At 36.8% G+C, this 17,190-nt stretch overlaps 1 protein-coding gene across 2 annotated transcripts; it reads right to left on the reverse strand.

Moving 5' to 3' along the window:
• Nucleotides 1-11,373: 11,373 nt before the first annotated feature.
• LOC309698773 (ATP-dependent DNA helicase PIF1-like) lies at nt 11,374-16,307 on the reverse strand. Of its 2 annotated transcripts, XR_014274176.1 has the most exons (4): nt 14,851-16,307; nt 13,218-13,334; nt 12,998-13,101; nt 11,374-12,895 (listed from the first exon to the last, which is right to left on the reverse strand). XR_014274176.1 is itself a non-coding variant. In XM_082521448.1 (2 exons), exons 1-2 carry the CDS (start codon nt 16,300-16,302, stop codon nt 13,314-13,316), a joined length of 1,473 nt encoding a protein of 490 aa, XP_082377574.1. In that variant the 5' UTR covers nt 16,303-16,307; the 3' UTR covers nt 13,111-13,313. The 2 variants fall into 2 exon arrangements, 1 of the variants encoding a protein (XP_082377574.1); XM_082521448.1 differs by lacking the exons at nt 11,374-12,895; nt 12,998-13,101 and having other exon boundaries at nt 13,111-13,334.
• Nucleotides 16,308-17,190: the final 883 nt, after the last annotated feature.

The raw sequence follows: 17,190 nt of genomic DNA on the forward strand, positions 1-17,190 counted from the left end.
TTAAAAATGAGAAAAATAGAAGCAATCATGTCCAAAATAATAGGAATCTAACGATGTTTGAATGGTTTTTCTAAGTTGAACGGTTTTGAAGGAGTAGGCTTTGAAAAAACGTACGGAAAAATAAAATATAACTAGAAAGTGCATTTTCTGAAGAAACTGCAGTGTGAATGCTTGAATCTGAATGTATGGACTGAAATGAATTAATTGCTGAATTTTGAGTTAAAACTTTTTTAATGAGATAAAAAAAAAAGACCCGAATTTAACCTGAAAACAAAAGTGCTGAACTGCTAAAAGCTGAAGGTTACACAGAAGAAGAAGTTGGAAAAAAACTGAAAATGTTTTAAATGTAAATTAGAAAACCCTAAGAAATGAGAAAAGAACATTTAGAGTCAGAAAACATCTGAAAGAATATTAAAAGGTCCTATTCTTTGAATCACTGAATGACTAAAATGTGATCCCTCCACTTGGATCCACACAGTTTAAAAAGTTTACATCTCTGAGCTTTGAAAGACAAGATGTTGGAAAGAGAACAACGATGGCGACGTTTTGAGGGTAAAATGATCGCTGTAACACTGTGGAGACAGCAGCAGTTGAAAGAGAAGTGTTTAAGATGAATCTTGGCAGAGTGAGAGAGAGAGCTCGTTAAGCAGGCAGGTGTGAGCCTGGTTGCTATAGTGACTGCACCCAAGGGCTCCATACACACGACACAGACATGCACCTCACTTTTGCTGCTTAAAATGAACAGAAAAGTCAGGCCCAAACAAATCGCTCCCAAATGAAAAGTAAAAGTCGTATTGACAAAATTCTTTCACCGTGAGCGACAGCAATGTCTAGTCTACCTAATTCTCAGTTTTCATGCCTGTGGAGCTTATTATATGGACGTGGTGACAGTGGAAAGACACCATGCTCTTCTGATTTTCAAACGAACCTTCTGAGCCATTTTAACATTAGAGTCTATGGAAGAGTTGGAGGGAGGAGGCTGTGCATTGGTGACATTTATGAAAGAACCATAACACCTAGTACAATAGTAAACACATTGGATGAAAGAGGACAGCCATGGCTACGTTTTGAGGGTAAAATCATACCTGTAGAGCAAACGCTGCGGACACAGCAGCAGTTTTAAAAAAGATTTTAAGATTAATTTTTTTGCTCCTCTCACTCTAGCAGTTGAGCTGTCTCACTCTAGCCCCAACATTCCGTCCCATACACACCCATTATAAACTCTGAAACGGGTGAAAAAACATCATGAAACTTAAACTGGAACTGAAGAAAAAGTATAATAGATATTGAAAAGATAAATACAAGTTGAATAGTTGAATGTCTTGTCTTCGTTTTAAAGTTTGAATGGTGGCTCTATGTCAATGTATGTGGAAGTAGTAAGAGTTTAAAAATGAGTAAGTTGAATGAGGATTTGAAGGGTCTCCCCATTGAAATACATTATAAATTTTTGTTGAATAAAGTTGAATAAAATTAAAAATATAAATGTTAAAAATATGAAAAATAGAAGCAGTGTTGTCCAAAAGAATAGGAATCTAACGGTGTTTGAATGGTTTTTCTAAGTTGAACGGTTTTGAAGTTATAGGATTACAAAAAACGTACGGAATACAGAATAAAATATAATAATAACTAGAAAATGCATTTTCTGAAGAAACTGCAGTGTGAATGCTTGAATCTGAATGTATGCATTGAAATGAAATAATTACTGAATTTAAGTTAAAAATTTTGAATGAGATAAAAAAAAAACAACCCGAATTTAACCTGAAAACAAAAGTGCTGAACTGCTAAAAGCTGAAGGTTACACAGAAGAAGAAGTTGGAAAAAAGCTGAAAATGTTTTAATTGTAAATTAGAAAAACCTAAGAAATGAGAAAAGAACATTTAGAGTCAGAAAACATCTGAAAGAATATTAAAAGGTCATATTCTTTGAATCACTGAATGACTCAAATGTGATCCCTCCACTTTGATCCACACAGTTTAAAAAGTTTAAATGCCTGAGCTTTGAAAGACAAGATGTTGGAAAGAGAACAATAATGGCGACGTTTTGAGGGTAAAATGATGGCTGTAACACTGTGGACACAGCAGCAGTTGAAAGAGAAGTGCTTAAGATGAATCTTGGCACAGTGGCAGGCAGAGCTCGTTAAGCAGGCAGGTGTGAGCCTGGTTGCTATAGTGACTGCACCCAATGGCTCCATACACACGTACACAGACATGCGCCTCACTTTTGCTGCTTAAAATGAACAGAAAAGTCAGGCCGAAACAAATCGCTCCCAAATGAAAAGTACAAGTCGTATTGACGAAATTCTTTCACCGTGAGCGACAGCAGCTTCTAGTCTACCTAATTCTCAGTTTTCATGCCTGTGGAGCTTATTATATGGACGTGGTGACAGTGGAAAGACACCATGCTCTTCTGATTTTCAAACGAACCTTCTGAGCCATTTTAACATTAGAGTCTATGGAAGAGTTGGAGGGAGGAGGCTGTGCATTGGTGACATTTATGAAAGAACCATAACACCTAGGACAATAGTAAACACATTGGATGAAAGAGGACAGCCATGGCTACGTTTTGAGGGTAAAATCATACCTGTAGAGCAAACGCTGCGGACACAGCAGCAGTTTTAAAAAAGATTTTAAGATTAATTTTTTTGCTCCTCTCACTCTAGCAGTTGAGCTGCCTCACTCTAGCCCCAACATTCCGTCCCATACACACCCATTATAAACTCTGAAACGGGTGAAAAAACATCATGAAACTTAAACTGGAACTGAAGAAAAAGTATAATAGATATTGAAAAGATAAATACAAGTTGAATAGTTGAATGTCTTGTCTTCGTTTTAAAGTTTGAATGGTGGCTCTATGTCAATGTATGTGGAAGTAGTAAGAGTTTAAAAATGAGTAAGTTGAATGAGGATTTGAAGGGTCTCCCCATTGAAATACATTATAAATTTTTGTTGAATAAAGTTGAATAAAATTAAAAATATAAATGTTAAAAATATGAAAAATAGAAGCAGTGTTGTCCAAAAGAATAGGAATCTAACGGTGTTTGAATGGTTTTTCTAAGTTGAACGGTTTTGAAGGAGTAGGATTACAAAAAACGTACGGAATACAGAATAAAATATAATAATAATAATAAAGATTAGAAGAACAATACTGTGAATGCTTTTCAAGCATTCACACTAATAATAATAATAATAATAATAACTAGAAAGTGCATTTTCTGAAGAAACTGCAGTGTGAATGCTTGAATCTGAATGTATGCACTGAAATGAATTAATTACTGAATTTAAGTTAAAAATCTTGAATGAGATAAAAAAAAAAACCCGAATTTAACCTGAAAACAAAAGTGCTGAACTGCTAAAAGCTGAAGGTTACACAGAAGAAGAAGTTGGAAAAAAGCTGAAAATGTTTTAATTGTAAATTAGAAAACCCTAAGAAATGAGAAAAGAACATTTAGAGTCAGAAAACATCTGAAAGAATATTAAAAGGTCATATTCTTTGAATCACTGAATGACTAAAATGTGATCCCTCCACTTGGACCCACACAGTTTAAAAAGTTTACATCTCTGAGCTTTGAAAGACAAGATGTTGGAAAAAGAACAACGATGGCCACGTTTTGAGGGTAAAATGATGGCTGTAACACTGTGGACACAGCAGCAGTTGAAAGAGAAGTGCTAAAGATGAATCTTGGTACAGTGGCAGGCAGAGCTCGTTAAGCAGGCAGGTGTGAGCCTGGTTGCTATAGTGACCGCACCCAATGGCTCCATACACACGTACACAGACATGCGCCTCACTTTTGCTGCTTAAAATGAACAGAAAAGTCAGGCCGAAACAAATCGTTCCCAAATGAAAAGTAAAAGTCGTATTGACAAAATTCTTTCACCGTGAGCGACAGCAGCTTCTAGTCTACTGAATTCTCAGTTTTCATGCCTGTGGAGTTTATTATATGGACGTGGTGACAGTGGAAAGACACCATGCTCTTCTGATTTTCAAACGAACCTTCTGAGACATTTTAACATTAGAGTCTATGGAAGAGTTGGAGGGAGGAGGCTGTGCATTGGTGACATTTATGAAAGAACCATAACACCTAGGACAATAGTAAACACATTGGATGAAAGAGGACAGCGATGGCTACGTTTTGAGGGTAAAATCATACCTGTAGAGCAAACGCTGCGGACACAGCAGCAGTTTTAAAAAAGATTTTAAGATTAATTTTTTTGCTCCTCTCACTCTAGCAGTTGAGCTGCCTCACTCTAGCCCCAACATTCCGTCCCATACACACCCATTATAAACTCTGAAACGGGTGAAAAAACATCATGAAACTTAAACTGGAACTGAAGAAAAAGTATAATAGATATTGAAAAGATAAATACAAGTTGAATAGTTGAATGTCTTGTCTTCGTTTTAAAGTTTGAATGGTGGCTCTATGTCAATGTATGTGGAAGTAGTAAGAGTTTAAAAATGAGTAAGTTGAATGAGGATTTGAAGGGTCTCCCCATTGAAATACATTATAAATTTTTGTTGAATAAAGTTGAATAAAATTAAAAATATAAATGTTAAAAATATGAAAAATAGAAGCAGTGTTGTCCAAAAGAATAGGAATCTAACGGTGTTTGAATGGTTTTTCTAAGTTGAACGGTTTTGAAGTTATAGGATTACAAAAAACGTACGGAATACAGAATAAAATATAATAATAATAATAATAATAACTAGAAAGTGCATTTTCTGAAGAAACTGCAGTGTGAATGCTTGAATCTGAATGTATGCACTGAAATGAATTAATTACTGAATTTAAGTTAAAAATCTTGAATGAGATTAAAAAAAAAAACCCGAATTTAACCTGAAAACAAAAGTGCTGAACTGCTAAAAGCTGAAGGTTACACAGAAGAAGAACTTGGAAAAAAGCTGAAAATGTTTTAATTGTAAATTAGAAAACCCTAAGAAATGAGAAAAGAACATTTAGAGTCAGAAAACATCTGAAAGAATATTAAAAAGTCATATTCTTTGAATCACTGAATGACTAAAATGTGATCCCTCCACTTGGACCCACACAGTTTAAAAAGTTTACATCTCTGAGCTTTGAAAGACAAGATGTTGGAAAAAGAACAACGATGGCGACGTTTTGAGGGTAAAATGATGGCTTTAACACTGTGGACACAGCAGCAGTTGAAAGAGAAGTGTTTAAGATGAATCTTGGCAGAGTGGCAGGCAGAGCTCGTTAAGCAGGCAGGTGTGAGCCTAGTTGCTATAGTGACCGCACCCAATGGCTCCATACACACGCACACAGACATGCACCTCACTTTTGCTGCTTAAAATGAACAGAAAAGTCAGGCCGAAACAAATCGCTCCCAAATGAAAAGTAAAAGTCGTATTGACAAAATTCTTTCACCGTGAGCGACAGCAATGTCTAGTCTACCTAATTCTCAGTTTTCATGCCTGTGGAGCTTATTATATGGACGTGGTGACAGTGTAAAAACACCATGCTCTTCTGATTTTCAAACGAACCTTCTGAGCCATTTTAACATTAGAGTCTATGGAAGAGTTGGAGGGAGGAGGCTGTGCATTGGTGACATTTATGAAAGAACCATAACACCTAGGACAATAGTAAACACATTGGATGAAAGAGGACAGCCATGGCTACGTTTTGAGGGTAAAATCATACCTGTAGAGCAAACGCTGCGGACACAGCAGCAGTTTTAAAAAAGATTTTAAGATAAATTTTTTTGCTCCTCTCACTCTAGCAGTTGAGCTGCCTCACTCTAGCCCCAACATTCCGTCCCATACACACCCATTATAAACTCTGAAACGGGTGAAAAAACATCATGAAACTTAAACTGGAACTGAAGAAAAAGTATAATAGATATTGAAAAGATAAATACAAGTTGAATAGTTGAATGTCTTGTCTTCGTTTTAAAGTTTGAATGGTGGCTCTATGTCAATGTATGTGGAAGTAGTAAGAGTTTAAAAATGAGTAAGTTGAATGAGGATTTGAAGGGTCTCCCCATTGAAATACATTATAAATTTTTGTTGAATAAAGTTGAATAAAATTAAAAATATAAATGTTAAAAATATGAAAAATAGAAGCAGTGTTGTCCAAAAGAATAGGAATCTAACGGTGTTTGAATGGTTTTTCTAAGTTGAACGGTTTTGAAGGAGTAGGATTACAAAAAACGTACGGAATAGATAAAATATAATAATAATAACTAGAAAGTGCATTTTCTGAAGAAACTGCAGTGTGAATGCTTGAATCTGAATGTATGCACTGAAATGAATTAATTACTGAATTTTGAGTTAAAAATATTGAATGAGATAAAAAAAAAAAAACGAATTTAACCTGAAAACAAAGGTGCTGAACTGCTAAAAGCTGAAGGTTACACAGAGGAAGGAGTTGGAAAAAAACTGAAAATGTTTTAATTGTAAATTAGAAAACCCTAAGAAATGAGAAAAGAACATTTAGAGTCAGAAAACATCTGAATGAATATTAAAAGGTCATATTCTTTGAATCACTGAATGACTCAAATGTGATCCCTCCACTTTGATCCACACAGTTTAAAAAGTTTAAATGCCTGAGCTTTGAAATATACGGTGTTGGAAAGAGAACAATAATGGCGACAATTTGAGGGTAAAATGATGGCTGTAACACTGTGGACACAGCAGCAGTTGAAAGAGAAGTGTTTAAGATGAATCTTGGTACAGTGGCAGGCAGAGCTCGTTAAGCAGGCAGGTGTGAGCCTGGTTGCTATAGTGACTGCACCCAAGGGCTCCATACACACGTACACAGACATGCGCCTCACTTTTGCTGCTTAAAATGAACAGAAAAGTCAGGCCGAAACAAATCGCTCCCAAATGAAAAGTAAAAGTCGTATTGACAAAATTCTTTCACCGTGAGCGACAGCAATGTCTAGTCTACCTAATTCTCAGTTTTCATGCCTGTGGAGCTTATTATATGGACGTGGTGACAGTGGAAAGACACCATGCTCTTCTGATTTTCAAACGAACCTTCTGAGCCATTTTAACATTAGAGTCTATGGAAGAGTTGGAGGGAGGAGGCTGTGCATTGGTGACATTTATGAAAGAACCATAACACCTAGGACAATAGTAAACACATTGGATGAAAGAGGACAGCGATGGCTACGTTTTGAGGGTAAAATGGCGGCTGTAGAGCAAACGCTGTGGACACAGCAGCAGTTTTAAAAAAGATTTTAAGATTAATTTTTTTGCTCCTCTCACTCTAGCAGTTGAGCTGCCTCACTCTAGCCCCAACATTCCGTCCCATACACACCCATTATAAACTCTGAAACGGGTGAAAAAACATCATGAAACTTAAACTGGAACTGAAGAAAAAGTATAATAGATATTGAAAAGATAAATACAAGTTGAATAGTTGAATGTCTTGTCTTCGTTTTAAAGTTTGAATGGTGGCTCTATGTCAATGTATGTGGAAGTAGTAAGAGTTTAAAAATGAGTAAGTTGAATGAGGATTTGAAGGGTCTCCCCATTGAAATACATTATAAATTTTTGTTGAATAAAGTTGAATAAAATTAAAAATATAAATGTTAAAAATATGAAAAATAGAAGCAGTGTTGTCCAAAAGAATAGGAATCTAACGGTGTTTGAATGGTTTTTCTAAGTTGAACGGTTTTGAAGGAGTAGGCTTTCAAAAAACGTACGGAATACAGAATAAAATATAATAATAATAAAGATTAGAAGAACAATACTGTGAATGCTTTTCAAGCATTCACACTAATAACTAGAAAGTGCATTTTCTGAAGAAACTGCAGTGTGAATGCTTGAATCTGAATGTATGCACTGAAATGAATTAATTGCTGAATTTTGAGTTAAAAATATTGAATGAAATTAAAAAAAAAACAAAAAAAAAAACAACCAAATTTAACCTGAAAACAAAGGTGCTGAACTGCTAAAAGCTGAAGGTTACACAGAAGCAGAAGTTGGAAAAAAGCTGAAAATGTTTTAAATGTAAATTAGAAAACCCTAAGAAATGAGAAAAGAACATTTAGAGTCAGAAAACATCTGAATGAATATTAAAAGTTCGTATTCTTTGAATCACTGAATGACTAAAATGTGATCCCTCCACTTGGACCCACACAGTTTAAAAAGTTTACATCTCTGAGCTTTGAAAGACAAGATGTTGGAAAAAGAACAACGATGGCGACGTTTTGAGGGTAAAATGATGGCTGTAACACTGTGGACACAGCAGCAGTTGAAAGAGAAGTGTTTAAGATGAATCTTGGCACAGAGTGAGAGAGAGCTCGTTAAGCAGGCAGGTGTGAGCCTGGTTGCTATAGTGACTGCACCCAGTGGCTCCATACACACGACACAGACATGCACCTCACTTTTGCTCCTTAAAATGAACAGAAAAGTCAGGCCGAAACAAATCGTTCCCAAATGAAAAGTAAAAGTCGTATTGACGAAATTCTTTCACCGTGAGCGACAGCAATGTCTAGTCTACCAAATTCTCAGTTTTCATGTCTGTGGAGTTTATTATATGGACGTGGTGACAGTGGAAAGACACCATGCTCTTCTGATTTTCAAACGAACCTTCTGAGCCATTTTAACATTAGAGTCTATGGAAGAGTTGGAGGGAGGAGGCTGTGCATTGGTGACATTTATGAAAGAACCATAACACCTAGTACAATAGTAAACACATTGGATGAAAGAGGACAGCGATGGCTACGTTTTGAGGGTAAAATGGTGGCTGTAGAGCAAACGCTGTGGACACAGCAGCAGTTTTAAAAAATATTTTAAGATTAATTTTTTTGCTCCTCTCACTCTAGCAGTTGAGCTGCCTCACTCTAGCCCCAACATTCCGTCCCATACACACCCATTATAAATTTTGAAACGGGTGAAAAAACATCATGAAACTTAAACTGGAACTGAAGAAAAAGTATAATAGATATTGAAAAGATAAATACAAGTTGAATAGTTGAATGTCTTGTCTTCGTTTTAAAGTTTGAATGGTGGCTCTATGTCAATGTATGTGGAAGTAGTAAGAGTTTAAAAATGAGTAAGTTGAATGAGAATTTGAAGGGTCTCCCCATTGAAATACATGGGAAATTTTTGTTGAATAAAGTTGAATAAAATTAAAAATATAAATGTTAAAAATGAGAAAAATACAAGCAATCATGTCCAAAATAATAGGAATCTAACGATGTTTGAATGGTTTTTCTAAGTTGAACGGTTTTGAAGGAGTAGGCTTTCAAAAAACGTACGGAATAGATAAAATATAATAATAAAGATTAGAAGAACAATACTGTGAATGCTTTTCAAGCATTCACACTAATAAAGATTCGAATAACAATACTGTGAATGCTTTTCAAGCATTCACACTAATAATAACTAGAAAGTGCATTTTCTGAAGAAACTGCAGTGTGAATGCTTGAATCTGAATGTATGCACTGAAATGAATTAATTGCTGAATTTTGAGTTAAAAATATTGAATGAGATTAAAAAAAAACAAAAAAAACCCGAATTTAACCTGAAAACAAAGGTGCTGAACTGCTAAAAGCTGAAGGTTACACAGAAGAAGGAGTTGGAAAAAAACTGAAAATGTTTTAAATGTAAATTAGAAAACCCTAAGAAATGAGAAAAGAACATTTAGAGTCAGAAAACATCTGAATGAATATCAAAAGGTCATATTCTTTGAATCACTGAATGACTCAAATGTGATCCCTCCACTTTGATCCACACAGTTTAAAAAGTTTAAATGCCTGAGCTTTGAAAGACACGGTGTTGGAAAGAGAACAATAATGGCGACAATTTGAGGGTAAAATGATGGCTGTAACACTGTGGACACAGCAGCAGTTGAAAGAGAAGTGCTTAAGATGAATCTTGGCACAGTGGCAGGCAGAGCTCGTTAAGCAGGCAGGTGTGAGCCTGGTTGCTATAGTGACTGCACCCAATGGCTCCATACACACGTACACAGACATGCACCTCACTTTTGCTGCTTAAAATGAACAGAAAAGTCAGGCCCAAACAAATTCTTCCCAAATGAAAAGTACATGTCGTATTGACAAAATTCTTTCACCGTGAGCGACAGCCATGTCTAGTCTACCTAATTCTCAGTTTTCATGCCTGTGGAGTTTATTATATGGACGTGGTGACAGTGTAAAGACACCATGCTCTTCTGATTTTCAAACGAACCTTCTGAGCCATTTTAACATTAGAGTCTATGGAAGAGTTGGAGGGAGGAGGCTGTGCATTGGTGACATTTATGAAAGAACCATAACACCTAGTACAATAGTAAACACATTGGATGAAAGAGGACAGCCATGGCTACGTTTTGAGGGTAAAATCATACCTGTAGAGCAAACGCTGCGGACACAGCAGCAGTTTTAAAAAAGATTTTAAGATTAATTTTTTTGCTCCTCTCACTCTAGCAGTTGAGCTGCCTCACTCTAGCCCCAACATTCCGTCCCATACACACCCATTATAAACTCTGAAACGGGTGAAAAAACATCATGAAACTTAAACTGGAACTGAAGAAAAAGTATAATAGATATTGAAAAGATAAATACAAGTTGAATAGTTGAATGTCTTGTCTTCGTTTTAAAGTTTGAATGGTGGCTCTATGTCAATGTATGTGGAAGTAGTAAGAGTTTAAAAATGAGTAAGTTGAATGAGGATTTGAAGGGTCTCCCCATTGAAATACATTATAAATTTTTGTTGAATAAAGTTGAATAAAATTAAAAATATAAATGTTAAAAATATGAAAAATAGAAGCAGTGTTGTCCAAAAGAATAGGAATCTAACGGTGTTTGAATGGTTTTTCTAAGTTGAACGGTTTTGAAGTTATAGGATTACAAAAAACGTACGGAATACAGAATAAAATATAATAATAATAATAATAATAATAATAAAGATTAGAATAACAATACTGTGAATGCTTTTCAAGCATTCACACTAATAATAAAGATTAGAATAACAATACTGTGAATGCTTTTCAAGCATTCACACTAATAATAATAAAGATTAGAAGAACAATACTGTGAATGCTTTTCAAGCATTCACACTAACTAGAAAGTGCATTTTCTGAAGAAACTGCAGTGTGAATGCTTGAATCTGAATGTATGCACTGAAATGAATTAATTGCTGAATGTTAAGTTAAAAATTCCGAATGAGCTGGAAAATACAGAAATTTTCACCTGAAAACAAAAGTTTAGAACTTTTGAAAGCTGATGTTCACACAGAAGAAGTTGGAAAAAAGCTAAACATGTTTAAAATGTAAATAATAAAAAGATGAGTAATGACAAAAGAAAATTTAGAGTCAGAAAACCTCTGAATGAATATTAAAAGTTCAAATTCTTCTAATTGAAATGAACTTAAAAGATGAACAAAAATTCTGGAGAAAATACAAACTTTAATATACAGCATGATGTTTTTCAGACATATACACATGTGTATATCATGTTTAATAGTATTACATACATCAATTTGTTTTGTATGTCATAGAAAATAACATAAAAATCTTAAGTCATATTTTACAGCTTCTTTCTGAAAAGGACTAGTAGAATAAATAAAAATAACTAAATTAAATAACTAAATAAAAAATAATAAGCAAGATATGAAATACATGAAAATTCAACTTTTAAAACCACAATCCTGAACCTTTAAATTGTGTTGGTTTCTTAGAACATGGCTGAACAGCTGTTTCTATCGTCCTACTTAATCTGTCTACACATCTTTTTATTACTCATTCTTCTTTATGTTTTAATGTAAACAGAGTCCACACAGTGGTAAAAGAGAACTGTATAGAGATTTTTGAGTAAAGTCAAATGAAAGCGTAAGGTGGTGACACAGTTTAACACATGCAAATAATCAAATAAACACATTAGTCCTTTTTGTGAACATGGATAAATAAGTATCAATACAGCATTGTTCAGCCATGCCACTAAATGCTTTTTTACACATTGTTTTAACCTGGGCTCAGACACAAAGTCCCAAAATTAGTTAGTCCCTGACTTTGAGTTGTGGTTATGACTAATTATTATACACAAGGCTTTATCTATCTGAACTCTAAGGACACAAATATGAAAAAAAAAAAAACTATACTTACCAGCTGATACCCCACACTACACACTAGGTGTGCCATGTGACCTGAAACTTTGGTACAAAATCATCATAATCATTCTGTTAACACTGTTTTTTAACGCTGTTTGTGTTGCTGTTCAGCAGTTTAAAATGTTTTAGATTGGATTACATGGAATGAATTTGAATTTTCTTGGGGGGTTTTGTGTGTGTTTTGTTCTTAGCAGATTTTTTCTTCCATACTGTTGAATTCCAGTTACCACATTTCTGGTCATATGACATCCCGAGTGCCCACTTAAAAAAAATCCCCACAGTTAATTCAACATTAGAACAAAATAAAAATATCCATCCATCCATCCATTCGCTTCCGCTTATCCTTTCCAGGGTCGCGGGGGGCGCTGGAGCCTATCCCAGCTGTCATAGGGCGAAAGGCGGGGTACACCCTGGACAGGTCGCCAGTCTGTCACAGGGCCAACACACAGGGACAGACAACCATTCACACTCACATTCACTCGCACATTCACACCTAGTGACAATTTGGATTAATCAATTAACCTATCCCCACAAATAAAAAAATAAAAATATGTTAAAGAAAAAAAGGTTTGCTCTGTGATGAAATACTAAATAAGCATACATTGTACAGAGCACTAACAATGACAACAATCCTTTAGCCTGTTGATCAGAGAGAGGCAGTCATTATGTCCATTTAAAACCTGTAATCACAGAGCACAACGTTTCTGTGAAACTATGAAGTCCCATATGATCCTCATCATGTCCAGTGACTTCAGAGTGGATCCTCCCTGTCATCCGGCCAGTGTTTGATGTGTGGCAAGCAGCACAGAAGCAGGATAGCTGAGGACTTTAAAAGAAGAGCAGAAAACAGGAATATGTAGTTGTAAATGTAAATATCAGTGATACTTGTCTTGTCAAAGGGAATAAAATAATGAAAATGTTAACTTACACACTCATTTAGGGAGGATCTTGACACTGCACAGAGGAGGCACAGTCAGTCTGACAATGATGGTGATCTCCAGGGATGTTTTCCTGCAGCAACATTCCTGCCAACTGGCCGTATGATCCAGAGTAGTTGGTTTGTAATAAACAGAAAGGTGTATATGTTAGGTAGTGTGCACTCAGAGCTGGTCCTAAGAAACAAACACATCCTGTAATAAACTGAATACCTGTAGTAGTGCTGCTGCAAATATGAAGCCCTTCTATCATGAGTGGTTTCAAAGAAGGTGTTTTGGAGGCTCAGTCACAGAAACTGTGCAGTCTGTTCAGTCCTGAGTGTCTCGGCTCTGAAGGGGATGGATCACAGAGGGAAACACCTGAGTACAGACATTACAATACACTCTAACACTCCTAAGGTCAAGTGAAAACACAATTTAAACACTTCACAAAGAATGAATACATGTTTTCATGGAAATAATGTCATTAACCCTTTTTGTTGTTAGTAAATCTCACCGACTGCTTGTGGGACAAGCTAGAAGGAAGACTTATCACAGAATCTCTCCTGTGCTCCAGATGTGAAGTCTCACGCTCTGATCGTATGGCGATGAAGATGGTGATGATGAAGTTTCTCTGATCTGTGGCATTACAGTTTCTGGCTGCTATGTGCTTCACATTGTTGGATTTTACATGTGAAGATTGGAGAAGACACAGGAGGACTGTGTCTCTCTTAAAAAGAAAAAAAAAGAAAAACAAAGGAAACCTAACAGGACCCCCCCCCCCCTCAACTCCCACCGTACCCTCCCCCCCCCCCCCCCCCCCCCCCTCCCACTCAACTCCCCAACCTCACACCATCAAATGTCTATACAAATGTAGGGTATCAGCTGGTAACAGAAAGCAAGTGTAACATATGCACTACATATGTAACACTGCTGAAACATTTCTGGCCAGAAATGTGCAGTTATCAACCCAGACCCACCCTGATGATTGCACTGGCCAGAAACATGATAAAAGCTCATAAAAATTTATGTTTCATAGAAAAATTTGTCCAAAAATATAATTGTGTACTTTTGAAAAAGTTTAAAGTTTATAACAAACCAAAATAATAATATTTTTGTAAATATTATTTCAAAATAGAGGCACACATAAAGTGGCTTAACTGTCATTATTGCTGTAATTAGGTTTGTTTGTTTGTTTGTTTGTTTGTTTGTTTGTTTGTTTTTTTAAAAAGCAACCTTTAGTCATTATTGTTCTCTCAGAAACAATGAAGAAGCTGTTGAACATTTATGTGTTGTGTAGGCAATCCTCTGGTCCACCCTCCCTCCCTCCCAGCCACAGTGAGACTGGGGCAGCCTGGCAGGATGTTGAAGCCTGGCTGCAGAGAGGATATGCCTACACTGTTCGTTTCAAACTGCTATATTTGATTTTTCTGACATTTATAGGTTACTGTTAGTGAATTTTAGATTTTCTGTAATAAATAAAATTGTCATCTTTTACTGATATCATTACTTAATTCATGTAATTGTATTTTATGTAAACAATTCAACCATTATACTGCAATGCAGAGCGTCAACTTTTAAATATCGCTCTACTTTCTTAAGTCATTCAAAAATATAGATATTACTTACTGTATTCAAAGATCTAGATCATGAATCATCACAGGACAATACACAGTATACTGGGTCATGGTAGGTCAAGCAGTGTGTTCTTCTCTGTGGTAGGGGCAGTGATGACCTGTGCGTATCCCCTAGACTCAAACAGCTCCAGGATTAGTTTGTTTGCACTGGATAAAACATTCTCATTAAAATCACCACAAACTATGATGGGATGACAGTCCATGATCTCCAATGAGTCTAATAGGCTTACCAGGTTTTTCAGGAATGGCCTCAGAGTGTAGTCTGGAGGTCTGTATACAACTGCAATCAGAGCACTGACTGGTGCTTCAACCTTTAAAGCCAGAAATTCAAGGTCAGTTACATTATGGATGTACTGTTTTTCATGCACTTGAATGTCACTTTTCACATAAACAGCAACTCCACCACCACTTCTGTTTGCCATCTGGGGAAAGTTTGTGTAGGACAGGTGTCTGTTGCGTTTGAACAAATTGTAATTTTCCAAGTGGAGACTCTCTGCGACAAAAGAGCCCCGCAGGTGTGTTTCTGTTAGGCACAAAACATCTGCTAGACACAATTCATGGTGACTTTTGATGTCATTAATGTGAGCTGGCAGTCCCTCTGTATTATGATGAACAATGGTGAAAACCTCTGACCTGCTCAGTGTTTGCCTCACGTGTAGAAGAGGCATCATGTCATCAAGGTTGGCTTGTCTCATGTTCTCAAGCGCTGCAGTGATTTCTGGGTTGGTGAATATTTTTTTCTCCTCCATATCAAGAAGATACAGTCCACTGAGAGACGTCACTCTACTGACAGCTACGTAGGCCATGCCGGGCTCAAAAATGCTCTTAAGAGAGACAACAGCTGATGTAGTTGTCATACCCTGTACCTTATGTATTGTACATGCAAAGGCCAGCTTCACTGGGAACTGTCTTCGTACCACTCCTTTCTGCTTCAGATTCTCCTCTGCTCTCTCAATGTACACCATATCGTCTGCTGGTGTGCGGTTATTCTTTCCAGATGTCTCATTATCCATTTTAAGTCCAAGCTTGATGATGTGTTGGTCATTTTCAGAGTAAACTACTCTAAGTAGTATTCCAAAAGCTCCATTAACCAAACCATTTTGTATGTCAATGTTTCTGGTGAGCATGACACGAGCTCCTTCTGCAACTTTCAGTGTGTCTGGTAACTCGTTTTTACCTCCTTTCAATGGTCTGTCTTGAAGTGCCATTCTGCCAGTTCTAGGATCTTTTCTATAATCATCTGCATGGATGTCAATGATATGAGTGTGGAGCAGAGCCAGTGTTGAAGAGTTGTGTGCATCCACTTCTTTATTAGTTGCAAAAATGTGCAATGCATCAGTCGGACAATGGGCTGGTTCAGTTATGGCCTGTAACAACAAATTTCTATCTGCTTCGCAAAGCTCATCCAACTTTCCTTTTACACGAATTCTGTTCAGCATCTCAGCAAAGACAACATCATCTTTCTGACGCATAATCTCAGTCAGAGTGATCATCTGAAAATGCTCCCGCCACAGGTCGATCTCAGACGGGTCGTGCACACAGAGAGGTTTAGACTGTCGCACTGGGGGTAGCTGATAGAAGTCTCCGACAGCAATGACTGACATGCCTCCAAAGGGTCTCCGAGTCCCTTTGATCTGTTTGAGTCTTGCATCTACATATGCAAACAGATGTCTTGACACCATAGACACTTCGTCAATGACGATTATTTCAGCATTCAAAAGTTCTGATCTGACTTCATCCAGCTGATTGCCAAGTCCCTGAATGGGAGGTTTTAAGCTTCTCGGGAGCTTGAGAAGAGAATGCAGTGTTGTTCCAGAAATGTTAAAAGCTGCAGTCCCAGTGAAAGCAGTTAACAGGACGGTGGGTTTTGATATGTCAACGTCGTCTGCATATCTGGGCACTTTGCTCAGTATCTTAGATGCTTCTGAGTAGATGCATTTGATTAGATGTGATTTTCCTGTTCCGGCACCACCATTAATATAAAAGAAAAACTGCTCTGGATTTAGAGCACAGACTCTTTTAATGCACCAGTCTCTAACTGCATAAAATATGCAGGCTTGCTTCTTATTCAGATTTTGAAACATCTGACGTAACAATGTGGGATCAATAGCAGGGGGTTCCCTGATGGCTCTGACTTCTGTTGAAGCATCAGCCTGACGGCTGTAGTCGGGCACATCTTCCTGTTCATTTTCATTGTCTCGCTCTCTTTCTTGTTCGACAAGTGGCAACCTTACGAGATCTGATTCAGGTGCCAGATTACACCATTCGTCAGTCACACCTCTGTTCTGCTCATATTCCTCAACAGCGCTCTCGATCTCCTCACTGTTTTTCTCATATTTTTCTCTGTTTCTTTTGACAATGTGTTGCACGTACTCAAGATGGTCAGTACCTGGTAGCTGTACACAGCCAGCACCATAGAAAGCCTGATAGGTTGGCAACGATGGTGTTTTCAGTTCGTGGTCTGAACGATGAGGAAGGTACAGTTTAAGCAGTCTTCCGTAATATTGCTCTGGATGTTTTTCTTGTGAGCAGCGGTGAAATCTGATGATAGCAGGCTTATTGTTTTTGCG

Source organism: Aulonocara stuartgranti, assembly GCF_965226115.1.
Source record: "Aulonocara stuartgranti genome assembly, chromosome: 22".
Classification (NCBI taxonomy): Eukaryota; Metazoa; Chordata; class Actinopteri; order Cichliformes; family Cichlidae; genus Aulonocara; species Aulonocara stuartgranti.